At 36.3% G+C, this 17,893-nt stretch overlaps 1 protein-coding gene across 12 annotated transcripts in view; it reads right to left on the bottom strand.

The window, feature by feature from the left end:
• The window catches only part of DOCK7 (dedicator of cytokinesis 7), a 224,801-nt gene that overhangs the window by 162,050 nt on the left and 44,858 nt on the right, over positions 1-17,893 (bottom strand). For all 12 annotated transcript variants that reach the window (XM_019449048.2, XM_019449049.2, XM_019449050.2 and 9 more), the window contains exons 8-9: positions 12,248-12,314; positions 10,698-10,847 (exon numbers count right to left, since the gene is read on the bottom strand). In XM_019449048.2, coding sequence (XP_019304593.1) covers positions 10,698-10,847; positions 12,248-12,314 — 217 coding nt within the window. The remainder of the gene's footprint in view (positions 1-10,697; positions 10,848-12,247; positions 12,315-17,893) is intronic.

The raw sequence follows: 17,893 nt of genomic DNA, 5'->3' as shown, positions 1-17,893 counted from the left end.
GAATGACAGGAAAAAAAACACATGATCATCTCAATTGATACAGAAAAATAACTGGGCAAAATTCAGCACCCTTTCATGCTAGGAACATTCAACAAACTAAGAATACAAGAAAACTACCTCAACATAATAAAGACCATATATGAAAACACCACAGCTAACATCATATTCAATGGTGAAAGGCTGGAAGTTTTTCCTCTAACATTAGGAACAAGATAAGGATGCTCACTTTTACCAATTCTATTCAAAAAAATACTGGAAGTCTGAGCCAAAGCAATAAGGCAAGAAAAAGAAAAAAAAATGAGTCCAAATTTGAAAGGAAAGAGTAAAATTATGTGTTTGCAGACATGACCTTTTGTTCAGAAAACCTTTATAGTACACACACACACACACACACACACACACAAATGATTAGAACTAATAAATAAATTCAGCATAGTTGCAGATACAAAATCAATATGCAAAAATCAATTACATTTCTAAATACTAATAATGAAAAATCTGTAAGAAAATTAAAAACACAATTTCACTTACAATAATATCAAAAAGAAAAAAAATTAAGGTATTCCCCACTTTTAGAAAGCTAACATTATGCTACTTTGATCTTACAAAGACCTACATTACTACCTGTTTTTGCTAACTGAAAGAAATCTGAAGAGGATTTTCACTTTTACAAAAAAAGGAGAAAGTAAAAATAACATTCAGCATATGCTTTGCAAATACAGGCAGCACACACCCGGGGCAACAACAGTGGCACTGCCAAGCTCCTTCCCTGGGAATTACAACTCAGTATCTCAGCATCAAACCACCATAGTTCTGCACTGTGTCTATGAGCATCTGTCCTTTATCTCAATTTATTTTGTGCATCTGTTGGCAAGATATGTCCAAAGGCATCATGAAAGACTGAGAGAGTTATTTTTTGCGTCTAAGAACATTCAAATACTTTTCCATATAAATTAATGTTAATTGCTTTGTCACTTTATAAAATTTCAGCTTACAAAAGTTTCATCAAAGCACTCTTCTTCTAGATAGCAAGGAAACATATACTGAGAAATTAACTTAACCAAAAGGGTGAATGATATAGAATCTGAAAACCATAGAACATTGGTTAAAAAAAAAAAAAAATTAAAGAAGACATAAACAAATGGAAAGATATCCTATATTCATGAACTGGAAGACTAAATTGATATTAAGAGGCCAATTCTATGCAAAGCAATCTACAGATTTAATGCAATTCCTATGAAAATCTCAAAGATTTTTTTTGTAGACATAATAAAATTCACCGTAACATTCCTGTGAAATTTCAAAGAACCCTGAACAATCAAAACAAACCTTTAAAAAAGGAACAGAGTTATAAGTCTCATACTTCCAGACTTCAAAACAATACAAAGCTACAGTAATAAAAAATATATATATGATACTGCCATAAAGACATACATATAGATGAATGGAACAGAATACAGTCCAGAAATAAACCCTCATATATGTGGTTAAATAATATTTTGTTAATATTTATTTAGTTATTTTGAGAGAGAGAGGCAATGTGCATAGGGTAGGGGCCAACAGAGAAAGAGAGAGAAAATCTTAAGCAGGTCCATACTCAGTGTGGAGCCCAATGAGGGGGCTCAATCTCACAACCATGAGATCATGACCTGAGGTAAAATCAAGAGTTGGATGCCTAACCAACTGAGCCACCCAGGAGCCCCAGGCTAAATGATTTTTAACAAGACTGCCAAGGCCATTCAATGGGGAAAGGACAGTCTTTTCAACAAATGGTGTTTAAAAAACCATATACCCAAATGCAAAAGAATTAATGGTGTTTAAAAGACCATGTATCCATGGGGCACCTGGGTGGCTCAGTCAGTTAAGTGTCTGACTCCGGTTCAGGTTAAGGTCTCATGGCTCATGACTTCAAGCCACGCATTAGGCTCTGCGCTGACAGCTCGGAACCTGGAGCCTGCATCAGATTCCGTGTCTCCCTCTCTCTGTCCCTCCCCTACTCGTGCTCTGACTCTCTCTCTCTTTCAAAAATAAACATTAAAAAAAATTTTTCTTGGGGGTGCCTGGGTGGCTCAGTCGGTTAAGCGTCCGACTTCAGCTCAGGTCATGATCTCGCAGTCTGTGAGTTCAAGCCCCACGTCGGGCTCTGTGCTGACAGCTCAGAGCCTGCTTCAAATTCTGTGTCTCCCTCTCTTTCTGCCCCTCCCCTGCTCATGCTCTGTCTCTCTCTGTCTCAAAAATAAATAAAAACATTTTAAAAAATTAAAAAAAATTTTTTTCTTAAATCATATATACAAATGCAAAAGAATAAAGTCTTTACTCTCTATCATATACAAAAATTAACACAAAATGGATCAAAGACCTAAATGTGAACCTAAAATTATATAACTCTTAACAGAAAAAAAGAGAATCTTCATGACACTGGATATGGCAATGTTTTCTTGGATTTGATGCAGAAAAATACAGGTAACAAAAGCAAAATACAGAAATTGGGCCACATTAAAACTTTGTGCATCACAGACATAATCAAGGTGAAAGGGCAACAAATAAAAAAATATATACAAATAATGTATCTAATAAGGAGTTAATATCCAGAATAATTTTTTTAAGTTCTACAACTCAACAATAAAATAAATACAGTAAGCCTTGGTTTGCAAGCATAATTTGTTCTGGAAATATGCTTGTAATCCAAAGCACTCAGATATCAAAGCAAATTTCAAGAAACACTGGCTCAGCTGTGATCATGTGACGTTCAGCGTCATGTACAACTCATATTGCAAGACATTGCTCATTTATCAAGTTAAAATTTATTAGAAATGTTTGTCTTGCAGAACACTCACAGAACAAATTACAATCCAAGGTTTTACTTTAATCTGATTTTTAAATGGCAAAGGACTTGAATAGACATTTTTCCAAAGAAGATACAAAAATGGCTAACAGGATATGAAAAGATCCTCTACATAACTAATCATAAGGTAAATGCAAATCAAAATACAATGAGATTATCACTTGATAGCCATCAAGATGGCTACAATCAATAAAACAAAAAATAACAAGTATTGGCAAGGATACATAAAAACTGGAACTCATGTGCACTATTGGTGATTATGAAAATGGTACATCCATTATGGAAAACTATACAGAGGGTCCTCAAAAAATTAAAAATAGAATTACCACACAATACAGAAAATCTTTTTTTAAGTATATATCCAATAGAATCAAAAGCAAAATGTAAACCATTATTTGTACACTCATGTTCATAGCAGCACTATTCACAAAGCCAAAAGGCAGAAGCGACCCAAATGTCTACCAAGAGATGTGTGGACCCGAAAAACAAATAATCCAGTGAAGAAATGGGCAGAAGACATGAATAGACACTTTTCCAAAGAAGACGTCCAGATGGCTAACAGACACATGAAAAGATGCTCAACATCACTCCTCATCAGGCAAATACAAATCAAAACCACACTCAGATATCACCTCACGCCAGTCAGAGTAGCTCAAATGAACAAATCAGGAGACTACAGATGCTGGAGAGGATGTGGAGAAACGGGAACCCTCTTGCACTGTTGGTAGGAATGCGTACTGGTGCAGCCGTTCTGGAAAACAGTGTGGAGGTTCCTCAAAAAATTAAAAATAGATCTACCCTATAATCCAGCAATAGCACTGCTAGGAATTTACCCAAGGGATACAGGAGTGCTGAGGCATAGGGGCACTTGTACCCCAATGTTTATAGCAGCACTTTCAACAATAGCCAAATTATGGAAAGAGCCTAAATGTCCATCAACTGATGGATGGATAAAGAAGTTCTGGTTTATATACACAATGGAATGCTACTTGGCAATGAGAGTGAAATCTGGCCTTTTGTAGCAACGTGGATGGAACTGGAGAGTGTTATGCTAAGTGAAATAGGTAATACAGCGAAAGACAGATACCATATGTTTTCATTCATATGTGGATCCTGAGAAACTCAACAGAAGACCAGGGCGGAGGAAAAGGGGGGTGGGGAGTTACAGAGAGAGAAGGAGGCAAACCATAAGAGACTCTTAAATACTGATAATAAACTGAGGGTTGATGGGGGGTGGGAGGGAAGGGAAAGTGGGTGATGGGCACTGAGGAGGGCACTTGTTGGGATGAGCACTGGGTGTTGTATGGAAACCAATTTGACAATAAATTTCATATTTAAAAAAATAAAAAAATAAAGTTAGGTAAATAGGTTATGACAAACTGAAAAAAAAGAGATGAGTGGACAAACATATATATATATTAAATATTATACAATGGAGTATTATTCAGCCTTTAAAAGGGAGAAATCCTAAAACAAGCTACAACCTTGATGAACCTTGAAGACATTATACTAAGTAAAATAAGCCAGTCACACACAAAAACAAAAACCAAATACCATATGATTCCATTCATATGAAGTATATGAGGTCAAATTTCATAGAAAGAGAGCAAACTGGTGCTTGGCAAAATCTGATAAGAGGAGAAAAAGTCATCTAATATAATATCAATGTACAGAATTAACAATTTTTTTAAAATTGCTCAATTGGTTGAGTGTCCAACTCTTGATTTCGGCTTAAGTCATGATCTCACAGTTTATGAGATCAAACCCTACTTCAGGCTCTGCACTGACAGTGTGGAGCCTACTTGGGATTCTTTCTCTGTCTCTGCCCCTGCCCTGCTTGTGCACACATTCTCTCTCAACATAGGTAAGTAAACACTAAAAAAAAAAAAAAAAAAAAAAAAAAAAAAAGTAAAAAAATCTCACAAAACAGTATTGAGTGACCAATACAACAGTTTCTACTTCTAATTTTTTTCTCCACTTCTAATTTAATGTCTCACGTTAACCCTATATAACTTAATATTTTCAAAAAGAAAAGAAATGTAAATAAAATAGGGTGAAAGTCCAGAAACCAAATCAAGCATACCTGATTTGTAGGAATTGTGATAATTCCTTGAAGGAATTTAGCACATATAAAGTTGATATTTCAAATTAGCAAGTGGAGGACAAAAAACTCTTACAAATAAAATAAAATAAAAATAATCCAATAAAATGGATAGGATTACACAAGTGTATATATTTTTTCACTTGAAACATATGTATCCTACATACACTTAAAATTCATGTTTTTTATATTAAAAATCACTTACAAACAAGTTAAAAATGAGCTATTTGAATAAGTACTTCATAAAACAGAATATCCAAACAGCCAATAAATCACTCAACATTCTTAGTCATCACAGAATATAGACTAAAATTGAGGGGCGCTTGACTGCCTAGGTCAGTGGAGCATGGAACTCTTGGACCTGGGGTTGTGTGTTCAAGCCCCATAGTGGATGTGGATATTACTTAAAAATAAACTCTTAAAAAAATTGATATAACATGACAAACATATCAGAAATAAAATACAAACCAAAATATAAAACAAAATTAATAAAATTTAAATGTCAAATACAATAAAATCCAATGATAGCAAGTGTTAAGAAGGAAATGGAGCAGCTGATATTCTCAAAAACTGTTGAAAAGAGTAAAAATTGGAATATCCATGTAGGGAAACCGGTTGTAGAAATAAACCCAATGTCCAACAATGAGAATGGAAAACAGTGATATATTCATATAACAGAATATTATATAGGATAAAAAACAACTACTGCTACACACAAAAAGCCTAGATGAATCTTAACATAATTCTTTAGAATACCAGAGACAAGAATTTATACTATACAATTCCTTTCCTATGAAGTTTCAAAAGAGGCCAAGATATGGTAAAAGTCAGTATAGTAGGAAAGGGCACAAAGAAGGCCATTTGCTAATATTGTACATCTTGATCTAGATGTACATAAGTATGTAAAAATTAATAAAGATGGACACCCTGTGCATACTGCTAATTGTAAACAAAGCTTACAAAGAAAACAATTTCTATATACCAGTGACAAACGAAATTTTGTATTATAATTTAAAATGAAAAATGTTAAGTGATACCATTTATAATATAATCAAAAATATCAAATCACCAAGAATATATGAGAGGAAAAGACCTAAAAACATGAAGGAATATATCATGTTCATTGACTGAAAAACAATAGTTTAAAGATGTCAACTTTCTCAAATTGATCTATATATTTAATGCAATGCCAGTCAACATCTCAGTACATTATTTCTTGAGAGAAAGAGAGAGCATGCCTATACTGAGGGGTTGAAGAGGCTGACAAGTAAAAATTTACACAAAAATGTAAAAAGTCAAGCTGGAAAAAAAATACACCACTTATTATAAAGCTACAATAATGAAAAGAGTATAGTAGTGGTACCAAGAAAAGACAAATAGACCAGTGGAACCAAAAAAGGTTCTAGGGGCACCTGGGTGGCTCTCCTCCTATGGAGGACTCTCACAGCCATTATATTGAGTGAAAGAAGCCAGGCACAGAAGACTCATTGTTATGCTTCCTTTCATATGAACTTCAAGAAGAAGAAAAGCTAACAATGGTGACAGAAGTTAGAATACTAGTTATCTAGAAGGGCAGGGGTAGTCACTAGAAAGAGAAACACAAGAACCCTCCAGAGTAATAACGCAATGGAAATATTCTATGACTTGAGCTCAAGAGTGATTACACAGGCAAATACACATGGAAGAATTCACCAAGCTGTTTACTCCAGATTTGTAAATATCTCATTGTACATATTTTATACTTCAATTTTTAAAAAAACTGATAAATATCAAGTATGACTAGCTGAAACTCTTATTCACTGCTGGTGGGAATGCAACTGTCACAGAGACTGAAAACATTTATTTGATAACATCTACCAAATCTGACATACAAATATTCTGTGACTTAGCAATTCTACTCCCAAGAATAAACTAAATACAAATGTATGCATATGTCTATCCTCATGGAATGCAAATATTTACAGAATTTCTGATAAAAACCACGAAATTAAATTAACCAAAATGTCTATCATCAGTAAAATGAATTATGATATATTCATACAATACTAAACAACAATGTAAAGAATTTTACTTTTATTATCTTTTAATGTTTATTTATTTCTGAGAGAAAGAGACAGAGCATGAGCAGACAGAGGGACAGAGAGACAGAAGGAGACACAGAATCTGAAGCAGGCTGCAGGCTCCGAGCTGTCAGCACAGAGCCCGACATGGGGTTCAAACCCATGAACTTTGAGATCATTACCTGAGCCAAAGTCGGACGCTTAACCAACTGAGCCACCCAGGAGTTCCAGCAATGTAACTGAACTTAAAACTGTTGCATACAGCAGTATAATCACACAATCATGTAGCAAGTCACAAAATATATATAATGTTGGATCCTATTAACATAGTGTTCAAAAACAAGCAAAAATTTTGAGGGAAAAAAAAAGGAGCGGTGAATGGTACATGGGCAGTTTCTGGGATTCTAGTAACGTTTTGTTTCTTAACATGGGTGGGTGGTAACATAATGCATTTATTTGGGGATAATTCATTAAATCATATATTTATGACTTTTGTGTATTTTCTGTAATTATGTCACACCTCAATAAAAAATTAAATTAAATTAAGCTTATTTTGTTATCATTACCTTATTGTAACCCACGTTTTTCTTCATCTCTTTGTGGGTTTCTTTCAAAGAGCTTTGTTTTTGTTCTCTAAAATGTCAGTCTTCCATAAACAATAATCCAAACACAATGATATTACCCCTTCACCTATTTACCAGAAAGTATGCTAATAAACAGGACACAAAAATGAGCAAGGAAGACCTAATCCTGGCTGAGCCAGAATTCCCGTATCTCAGACAGTGATAGATTGCACTTAATAGCCCCAATTCTTCACCCTTCCTTTACCCCCCTCACTGCTCCCTGACACTGGAATTCCTCTGAATAAAGACGCCAAGTATATATCCTAACTTCTTGCTTTTGTGTTCTGTCATATGATTTGTCTTGGCCAATACAATGTTAGCCTGTGTGATGCAACCAAGGGCTTGAAAAGTGCCTGTGCAGGGGGGTCTGCTCTTTGGCATTTCTGCAATTACCATGAGAATAAACCAAGCTAGCCTGCTAGAAAAGCAATACACAAAGAAGTACAGCTCCAGCTGAATCAAATGAGCCCCAACCAACCAAAAGACGGTTTCAGGAGCACAGCCACCTCGAGGAGAGTACAACCTACATCAACTGACCACCAGACAACTTGGATGCATGATCTAAACAAACGTTTGTTGTTGCATGCCACTGGGATTTTCTCTTTCTGTTCTTGAATAGCAGTAGCTCACCAATACACAGATCAATGGCATTTTTCCTCTCAAGAAACAAAAACATCCTGCTGCACCAAAGTGATTTAGCAAAACCTCCTAAATACATCTCCTTTAAATTTTTTTTTAAATTTTTTTTTTTAACGTTTATTTATTTTTCAGACAGAGAGAGACAGAGCATGAACGGGGGAGGGTCACAGAGAGAGGGAGACACAGAATCCGAAACAGGCTCCAGGCTCTGAGCTGTCAGCACAGAGCCTGACGCGGGGCTCGAACCCACCCACCGCGAGATCGTGACCTGAGCCGAAGTCGGACGCTCAACCGACCAAGCCACCCAGGCGCCCCTCTTTTAAATTTTTAATAATATTTTAACTTGTTCATTTTTTTGAAATTACAGGGAAGTCATTTTCTATGTATATACATATTTTTATGTACATATATATTCTACACAATTGAAATCATTCCATAGAGAGTTTTGTGCCAGACTTATTTTTCACTGAATATTATATCACACATGCGTTTCTATATCATTAAAATTTCTTCCAGGGGCGCCTGGGTGGCTCAGTCACTTAAGCGGCCGACTTCGGCTCAGGTCATGATCTCGCGGTCCGTGAGTTCGAGCCCCGCGTCAGGCTCTGTGCTGACAGCTCAGAGCCTAGAGCCTGTTTCAGATTCTGTGTCTCCCTCTCTCTGACCCTCCCCCGTTTATGCTCTGTCTCTCTCTGTCTCAAAAATAAATAAACATTAAAAAAAAAAATTTCTTCCAAATAGTGGTTTTATTTGCCATAGTATCCCATCATATGAATGTACACTGATTTATCTCCCTATTTACTCATATTGAACATTTACAATGTTTCTTATCCTTAATCCTATCTAAACTGTTCACTCTCAACCAAATCTTGTCACTAAATAATCTCATTTTCATGCAGTCAATATTCGAACCATCAGCTGTATCTTTTCATCTCGTTTCCTTAAATATGTTCTATTTTTATGAAAATGTACTATTTTCCCATGTAAAGGTAGTGTATATACAGTATTTCTCAACTGTATTAATATTTAGAACTTTATTCTGAGTTTCTGAAGACCACTGCTGCTAAATCTGTGCTTGTAGGATTCATTGTAGCTAAGATCTATTTTAAGCTGAATTCAATGGGAATGTGTCGACAAATTAGGACATTATTCCTGTGGGTAAACAGGATTCATTCCGTGACAATCCACTTTATAACCTTATTGTAAAATTCATTACCTTTTATAATTTTATATAAATAAAGATAAAATGATTAATGAATATATTTTAAGCTTCTTTCAAGTCAAGGTCAAGTTATAGTAAATTATTCCTCAACTTAAGGTAAGCAGCTTCATAATATTCAGATTTTAGAATTCATAATCCTTATTCAGTTTTTGTGTTTATTTTGCTTTGTTTATTTCAAATTTTTAATTTAAATGTCAGTCACTTAATACATAGGACAATATTAGCTTCAGGAGTGGAATTTAGAGATTCATCACTTATATAAAACACCCCGTGCTTATCACAGTAACTGCCCTTCTTAATACCTGTCACCCATTTAACCCATCCCTCAGTCCAACTCCCCTCCAGCAACCCTTAGTATGTTCTCTATAGTTAAGAGTCTGTTTTACAGTTGGCCTCGTTTTTTATTCTTCCCTATGTTTGTAATCCTTATTCTTAATTGGAGGACAGTCAAATCATAATGTTCCGTGACCTCAATGATTTAGATATTAGTATTTATATAATTTAGAAACTGAGTGATAACATCATAATAAAGCTCCTATGATACTTAATTTTATATGCCAACTTGGGTAGGCTATAATGCCCAGTTATTTGATCAAACCTACCTAGATGTTGCTGTAAAGGTATTTTTTAGAGGTGATCAGCATTTAAATCAGTAGAGTAAGGCAGACTACCCTCTCCACAATGTGAGTGTGCCTCATCCAATCAGGTGAAGGCCTTGAGACCAAAGATGGAAATTTCCCAAAGAAGTAATTTTCAAGACTGCAACACAGAAACCCTGCCTGAGTCTCCAGTCTGCTGCCCAATTCAGACTCAAGACTACAATACCAACTCTTACCTGAATTCCAGCCTGCCAACCTGCCCTACACATTTCAAATTTGCCAGCCCCCACAATCACACAAGCCAATTCCTTAAAATCAATCAATCTCTACCTGTATGTGTGTACATACATGTGTGTGTATTTCCAGCCTACTGATCTGTTTCTCTGGAGAACCCTAATAGAGTTCCCACTCAAAAAAAAAAAAAAAAAAACTTAGGTAGTTTTTTTTAGGTAGACTACAGTCTACATCCAGTATTGTGTTAAGAAGTTTTAAGACAAAAAAAATACATGAAGATAAAATCCTTACCCTTAAAAACCTTGTGATATTAATAGGGAGACAAATATACAGACACTACACAAACAAACTAATTTATTTAACATTACTCTTACCTTTATTACAAGAAAAACATCTTGGGAAGGATAAGTGATAGAAAAAATAGCTGATCTTGCCAAAGTGGTAATGGCAGCAGGTGGTACATGGGGACGTAATAATCCTTTCATCTGCTCAGAATTAAGGTCAAAATAAAAGTTTTCTGAAATCTAAAAAAAATAATAAAAATTCACATATTAAATTTTAAAATCTGTACATTTTGCAAATATCAAGCATACTCAGTCTTAAAATATTACAGATATTATAACATTACACTAACATACTGTATATCATATATTTCATTGACCAATCTTTATATGTCTAAATAAAAGCAAAAAGAAATATACAAAACTATCTGAGAAATATACAAGAAATATATTCTAAAGAACTCTATCCCAAGCTCTTTTGATTAGAAATGTAACCTGTAATAAAGTACACAAAGAAATTATTGAGATGAATTACCTCAAATTGAGAATTAAAAGAATTATACAAATAATATTTTAGCGAATTTGATTTAGCAAATACAAGTTGCTGGGGCAGAGTTCCACAGCAGAAATCTATAATATGTTGACAGTAGAAGTCACTGAAAGTAGTTAGTTTCTACCACACATTAAGCTTAGAATATTAAGAAATCCTGTATGAGGGGCTCCTGGGTGGCTTGGTCACTTGAGCATCCAATTTTGGCTCAGATCATGATCTCACAGTTCATGGCTTCAAGCCCCACCTGAGGCTTTGCACTGACAGCATGGAGTCTCCTTCAGATTCTCTGAGTCCCTCTCTCTCTGCCCCTATGCTATTTGTGCCCTCTTTCTTTCTCTCTCTCTCTTTCCCTCTCAAAAAATAAACATTATTTTAAAAATGCTGCATGAGATAGCCCTCTGAAAGACTCCTAAGTATAATAAAGATACAATGGTAAAACTAAAGCAGTATTTAAGATAAAAGACTTCAAGCATATATAAATGATCTTTTTAGCTAGTGTGAATTTTTAAATCACATCAACAAAACTTTATTATGATTCTAATCCTTTATACGTTATTTGCCTAAAATGCTTTTCTTGTATTAACTTTTCCTTAATTTTAAAGAAAGTTGCTTCTGCTATTTGCTTTTGGAATTCTTTCCATTAAATAAAAACTGGGTATCAACTAAACTATTTTATAGTAAGAAAATATGTTTAACAAGTCTTAATAAATTAAATTTCTACTTTCTTTTGAAAAGACCCATATTTAGGGGCAACTGTATGGATAGTAAGTTAAGCATCTGGCTCTTGGTTTTAGCTCAGGTTATGATCTCAGAGTTCATGAGTTCAAGCCCCAAGTTGGGCTTTCTGCTGTCAGCACAGAGCCTACTTGGGATTCTCTCTCTCTCCCTTTCCCTCTGCCTCTCCTCTGCTCATTCTCTCTCTCTCTCTCTCTCTCTCTCTCTCTCGATAAATAAACTTTAATAAAAATAAATAAATAAATACTCATGTTTAACAATTCTCAAAAAATTATTACTTATAAAACAACTTGAAAACAAGTTTCTGAAACCTAGGAATGTGACAAAAGACTATGTTCAAATCATATAATCTTACCTTTTTCTTTTCCTTGACATCATATAAAGCCAAACTTGCAAAAATAGGTTCAATTTCAATCTCAAACCTTTAAGAAAAAAAGCAATTAGTTCAACATTTCTACATCTGTGCTATACCATCTATGCTACCCCTCCTTCTGAAACACTTTTGCAAGTATATCTTTCAGTCTAAATCAACCACTACTTCCATTAGGTAATTTCATATATTCAATGTGAAAAACTAAGAAAACACATTAAAAATTTCAGAGAAAAACAGGAGCATACAAAATTCCACCACATGGAGAGAACCAAAATTAACAGTTTCAGTGCCTATCCGTCTAGACTTTTGTCTATGTATAATTGCACTTGGTAAATGGATTTATTTTTTAACATTTATTTACTTTTGAGAGAAAGAGACAGAGTGTGAGTGGGAAAGGAGCAGAGAGAGAGGGAGACACAGAATCCAAAGCAGGCTCCAGGCTCTGAGCTGTCAGCACAGAACCCAACACGTGGCTCAGGGCTTAAACCCACAAGCCGAGAGATCATGACCCGAGCTGAAGTCGGACGCCTGACCGACTGGACCACCCAGGTGCCCCAACTGGATTTTTTTTTAAATGAAGTGTGTCACTGTATATTTAGTAGTCTGCTTTCTCAACTTCATATTTTATGGGTATATTTCCCTGTCATAAATATTAATCTAACCATGCTTTTTAATGCTCAAATACAAATTTTCACTATTTGAATATGTAAAAATGTATTTTATAACTATGCTTAAATCAAGATGTCTAATTTCATTTCCAAGAACTTGGCTTACATACGGTAAACACTTAGTAACTATTTGCTGAATAAAATAATATGTGGGGCACCTGGGTACTCAGTCAAATACCCAACTCTTCATTTCAACTCAGGTCATGATCTCACAGTTGTGAGGTCAAACCCCATGTTGGGCTCCACACTGAGCATGGAGCCTGTTTGGGATTCTCTCTCTACCTCTTTCTGTCCCTCCCCACGACTGCACACTCTAGCTCTCTCTCTCTCTCTCAAAATAAATGAATTAATTAAAAATATTTTAAAAAAGGGAATAATATGTAACATGAGGTTAACTAAAACTCTAGAGCAGTGATTCTCAATAAAGGATGATTTTTCCCCCAATAGGACATTTGGCAATGTCTGGAAGCATTTTAAGTTATCATTACTGCAAGAATATTACTGATATTTAGTGAGTAGAGAGGCCAGGGCTGTGGCTAAACATTCTGCATTGTACAGGAGAGCCTCTGACAACAAAGAATTATCCAGACAAAAATGTCAATAGTGCCAAGGTTATAAAAACCCTGTTCTACATTGTTCATTTTTTTTTTTTTTTGTCATGAGAGTATCAAAGTCTTTACAGGAGATAACACACAACCGCATTTGGTTGAGTTGAATGAAGGGGGATTCACAAAGATTCCGATAAGATTTAGGAAAACAACTAGAGAGAGTACAATTCTCTGGAGACAACAATAGCAGGGAGTCATTACCAATCCTTGACCTAAAGGAGACCTTAGAAGTGGTAAACCAAAACTGAGAAAGAACAGGTATACAAGGGGCTTTCACAGAAACACTGGCCTTTGGAGGAGAAGGCAACCAATCAACATGACCTAGCAGGGAATGAGTAAAAGGATATAAGTAAATACCACTGATTTCACTCTCTTCCATCCTCTGACTTCTGCTGATGTCTCTCTTAGCAGAACCCAACCCAGAAGCCAAAAGAATAGAAATTTTGGTGATACTGTCTACATGGTTCAACCTCTACAAAGCCCACTGTACAAACTCTCTAACACTTGTTACTGTCACTCTTTCTGATTCTGCAACTTCAGTGGGTATCTGTTATCACACTGGACTTTTATTTTTTTTTATTTTTTTTTTTTTTTTTTTATTAATTTTTTTTTTTTTTTTTTTTAATGTTTATTTATTTTTGAGACAGAGAGAGACAGAGCATGAACGGGGGAGGGTCACAGAGAGAAGGAGACACAGAATCCGAAACAGGCTCCAGGCTCTGAGCTGTCAGCACAGAGCCCGACGCGGGGCTCGAACCCACGAACCGTGAGATCATGACCTGAGCCGAAGTCGGACGCTTAACCGACTGAGCCACCCAGGCGCCCCCACACTGGACTTTTAATATGCATCTTCATCTATTTATGACCACACAGACACCCTCTTTTGGACCATGTTTCTATTTTTTGTTTGGCATTTTCCTCATCTATTTATACTTCTTTATGCATTCTGTATACAGATGCTTTGTCAAGTGAATGTATTGAAAACATCTTCTCCCTCTGTATGACAGAGAAAGATAGAGAAACAGAGAGACACAGATATCCAACTGTCCTGCCAATTTATTGAAAAGATTACCTTTCCCAACTGTCTATATAGTTGTCTCCCCTTATCTGCAAAAAATATGTTCTAACACCTCCCATGGATGCCTGAAACCTTGTAGACAGTACTGAAACCCATATATACAATGTTTTTTTCCAATGCATACGCTACCTGTGATAAAGTTTAATTTATACTTTAGGCACAGTAAGAGATTAACAACAATAACTAATGACAAAACAGAACAACTATAACAACATACTTTGATAAAAGATATGTGAATGCAGTCTCTCTCTCTCTCTCTCTCAAAATACTTTACTGTATTATATTAATCCTCCTTTTCCTTACAATGATATGACCTGATAAAATGTCTACGTATGAAATCAACTGAGGTAAATAACACAGACATTGTGACATAGAGTTAAGCTATTACTGATCTTCTGATAAGTCAGAAGGATCATCATCTGCGCCTGGACAGCAGTTGACCACTGGTAACTGAATACATGGAGAAGAGGGGGACTACTGTAGTGCCACTGTAATTGTAAATCAAAAATACACACATAGGTCTATTTTTTAGCCCTAGTCCATTGGACTAATTTTCTAATTGTATGTCAGTGCTATATTGTCTTCATTAGCTTCTGTCTTAGGTAATTAGCTTACTGTAGCTTTATACTAAGTATTAATACCTATTTTGTTTTGTAAACTGCTTCAAAACTTCCCTGCCTCCTTTCAGCCCTTTGCATTTTCATACAAATTTTAGATTCAGATAAAAATAAGCAAAAATGGATCAAAGATAAGAGAAATGTTAACTGCTTATTCAGAAAATGAGTATCCTATTTTGTAATTTAGCACCATAAAATTCATGCATAATAACTTTCTCTATGATATTCTTGGACAGTATTTAAAGATCCCTATTGTTAGTATGATGAACAAAGGTTAAAAGTCTTGAGGAAACAACGAGTGTGCTTCACATTAAGAAAAGCTACTAATGCATGACAAGAATATTTTAAATGAGATACATCATTTCATTTTTTTCTTTAATGTTTCAAAAGGCTCTTCCATTATACAAAAGGACTGCCATGGTTGTATTTTTTTTTCTTTTCTGTTTTTAAATGTATACCTCTCATATATTCAGTATGAAAACTTAAAAAACGCATACTATGCTACTCCCAGGCAACCAAACATACACGTGTTTGAGTTTGTCAAGAAATACTATTTGAGCACCAGATACTCAATGCAAGTGCACCAAGCTGCAAAAAAGGTTGCTTTTTTCCCCACTGTTAAGTGCTCATTTATTTGAAATTTTGAGAATTCAAAAAACACTTTTTAAAAAGGCAATTTCTTAAAATACTTATTTCTTTTGAGAGAGCAGGAGAGGGGTAAAGACAGCGGGAGAGAGAGAATCCCAAGCAGGCTCTGCGCTGTCAGTGGAGAGCCCGACATAGGACTTGATCTCACAAGTTGCAAGATCAGGACCTGAACCAAAATCAAGAGTCAGGTGCTTAACCGACTGAGCCACACCGGCGCTCCAAAAAAGCAATTTTTAATCACTCCAAGGCCTACCAAAACACACTACTGACAAAATTAGGGTGAGACCCTAAGCCAAAAAGACTGGTGTCTTTATAAAAAGAAAAAGAAACATCAGAGAACTTTCTCTCTTCATGCAGGAACAAAGAAAAGGTCATATTGGGGAACAAGAAGAAGATGGCCATCTACAAGCCAGGAAGAGAAGTCTCATCAGAAACCAATCCTACCAACACCCTGAACTTCAACTTCCACTCTCCAGCACTGTGAGAAAATAAATTTCTGTTGTTTAAGCTACCCAGTCTATGGTATTTTATTATGGTAGTTGGAACAAACTAATACAGGTATGAAGTTTCTCTCTGGGGTGATGAATATTTTCAAGAATTAGTCACATCAATAGTTGTACAACTCTGAATTTACTAAAAACCACTGATGTTAGACTTCCACGGAAGATGGTGGAGTAGGAAGACCCTAAGCTCACCTCTTCCCATAGATAACACCCACATAAGTGTAAATAACCCAACCCAAAGACTGGCAGAACAGACTCTCCACAGCTAAATGTAGAGAAGAGGCCACATCAAAGGAAGGAGGAAGAGCAGGTGAGGAGCTAAATGAACCCACAGGACCATCCACAGGAGGGAAGGAAACAGTAAATGCAGAAACAAAATGAGACTCTCACTAAGCACCCCGGCACAGGGAACCCAGAGGGGGCAGACTAATAACATGTGACTTTGAAAATGAGAGAGGCCAGGGGTGCCTGGGTGGCTCAGTCAGTTAAGCATCCGACTTTAGCTCAGGTTATCTCATGGTTCGTGAGTTCGAACCCTGTGTCAGGCTCTATGCTGACAGCTCAGAGCCTGGAGCCTGCTTCAGATTCTGTGTCTCCTTCTCTCTCTGCCCCTCCCCTGCTCATTCTCTCTCTCTCTCTCTCTCAAAATAAATTTTTTTTTAATTTTTTTTTTTAAATCAGAGAGGCCAAATTTTGTGAGTTCTTACAGTGAGGCTAAACACCTCGAATTTTAAAAATCAGCCAGGAGGGCAAAATGAAACTGAGTTCCCACTCTTAATGAGACAGCACAACAAACAGTCCCTCAGATTTTACAGCACAGAAGTATCACCTTGAAAAATTCCTGGTGTATTCAGGAGGAAGATTTGTTTACTAATCTCAGAACATTGCTGGAGGGGCAGGGATCATTGAGAGACTTCTCCAGGAGCAAAGGAGCTGGTGGGTGCCTTTTCCCTCCCTGATGCCCCAACCTAAGTATCTGCAGGAACCAGCATACTGCCAACACCTGCACCTAAACTGCTAAGAGCACACCATGCCTCTGCATTCTCCTGCAGACCTGCCCCCTGCAATATCCCTTGGCAGAACCCATCCAAAGCGGTGCCACAAGCCTGACAGTGTGCAAGCAGCCCTGATAGGAGCCAACACTACTATAAAGCGACTCCTACCCTGGGAAGAGAGAAAAATAACCAAACATACCAGTCCCCCTGTGGCCCCAGCAGGGGGCTGGGGGCAGACAGCTGGTCTGACTGCAGGCCTTGTCCACCAACAAAAGCTTCTCAGGAGACAACATGGAAGGTGTCCGGCAGTTTGGTGCTGCTACATTTCTGGCAAATACCTGGTCTGACTCAACTTAAGCCCAAGGTGCCCTTAGATTCACCCACTAACAACAAAGGGACAAAATCCTGTCCACAAGAGGCAAAGAGAACCATCACAGATGACAAACTAAAGGCAAAAGCAGCTTAGCCCTGACAGACACCTGAATGACACATAGGAGACCTCCTCAATCAC

The sequence above is a fragment of the Panthera pardus genome, unplaced genomic scaffold (genome assembly GCF_024362965.1).
Source record: "Panthera pardus isolate Hobbes unplaced genomic scaffold, ASM2436296v1 HiC_scaffold_11, whole genome shotgun sequence".
NCBI classification, from domain to species: Eukaryota; Metazoa; Chordata; class Mammalia; order Carnivora; family Felidae; genus Panthera; species Panthera pardus.
Note: the sequence above shows the minus strand (reverse complement) of the source record. Positions and strands in the feature narration are given on the sequence as shown.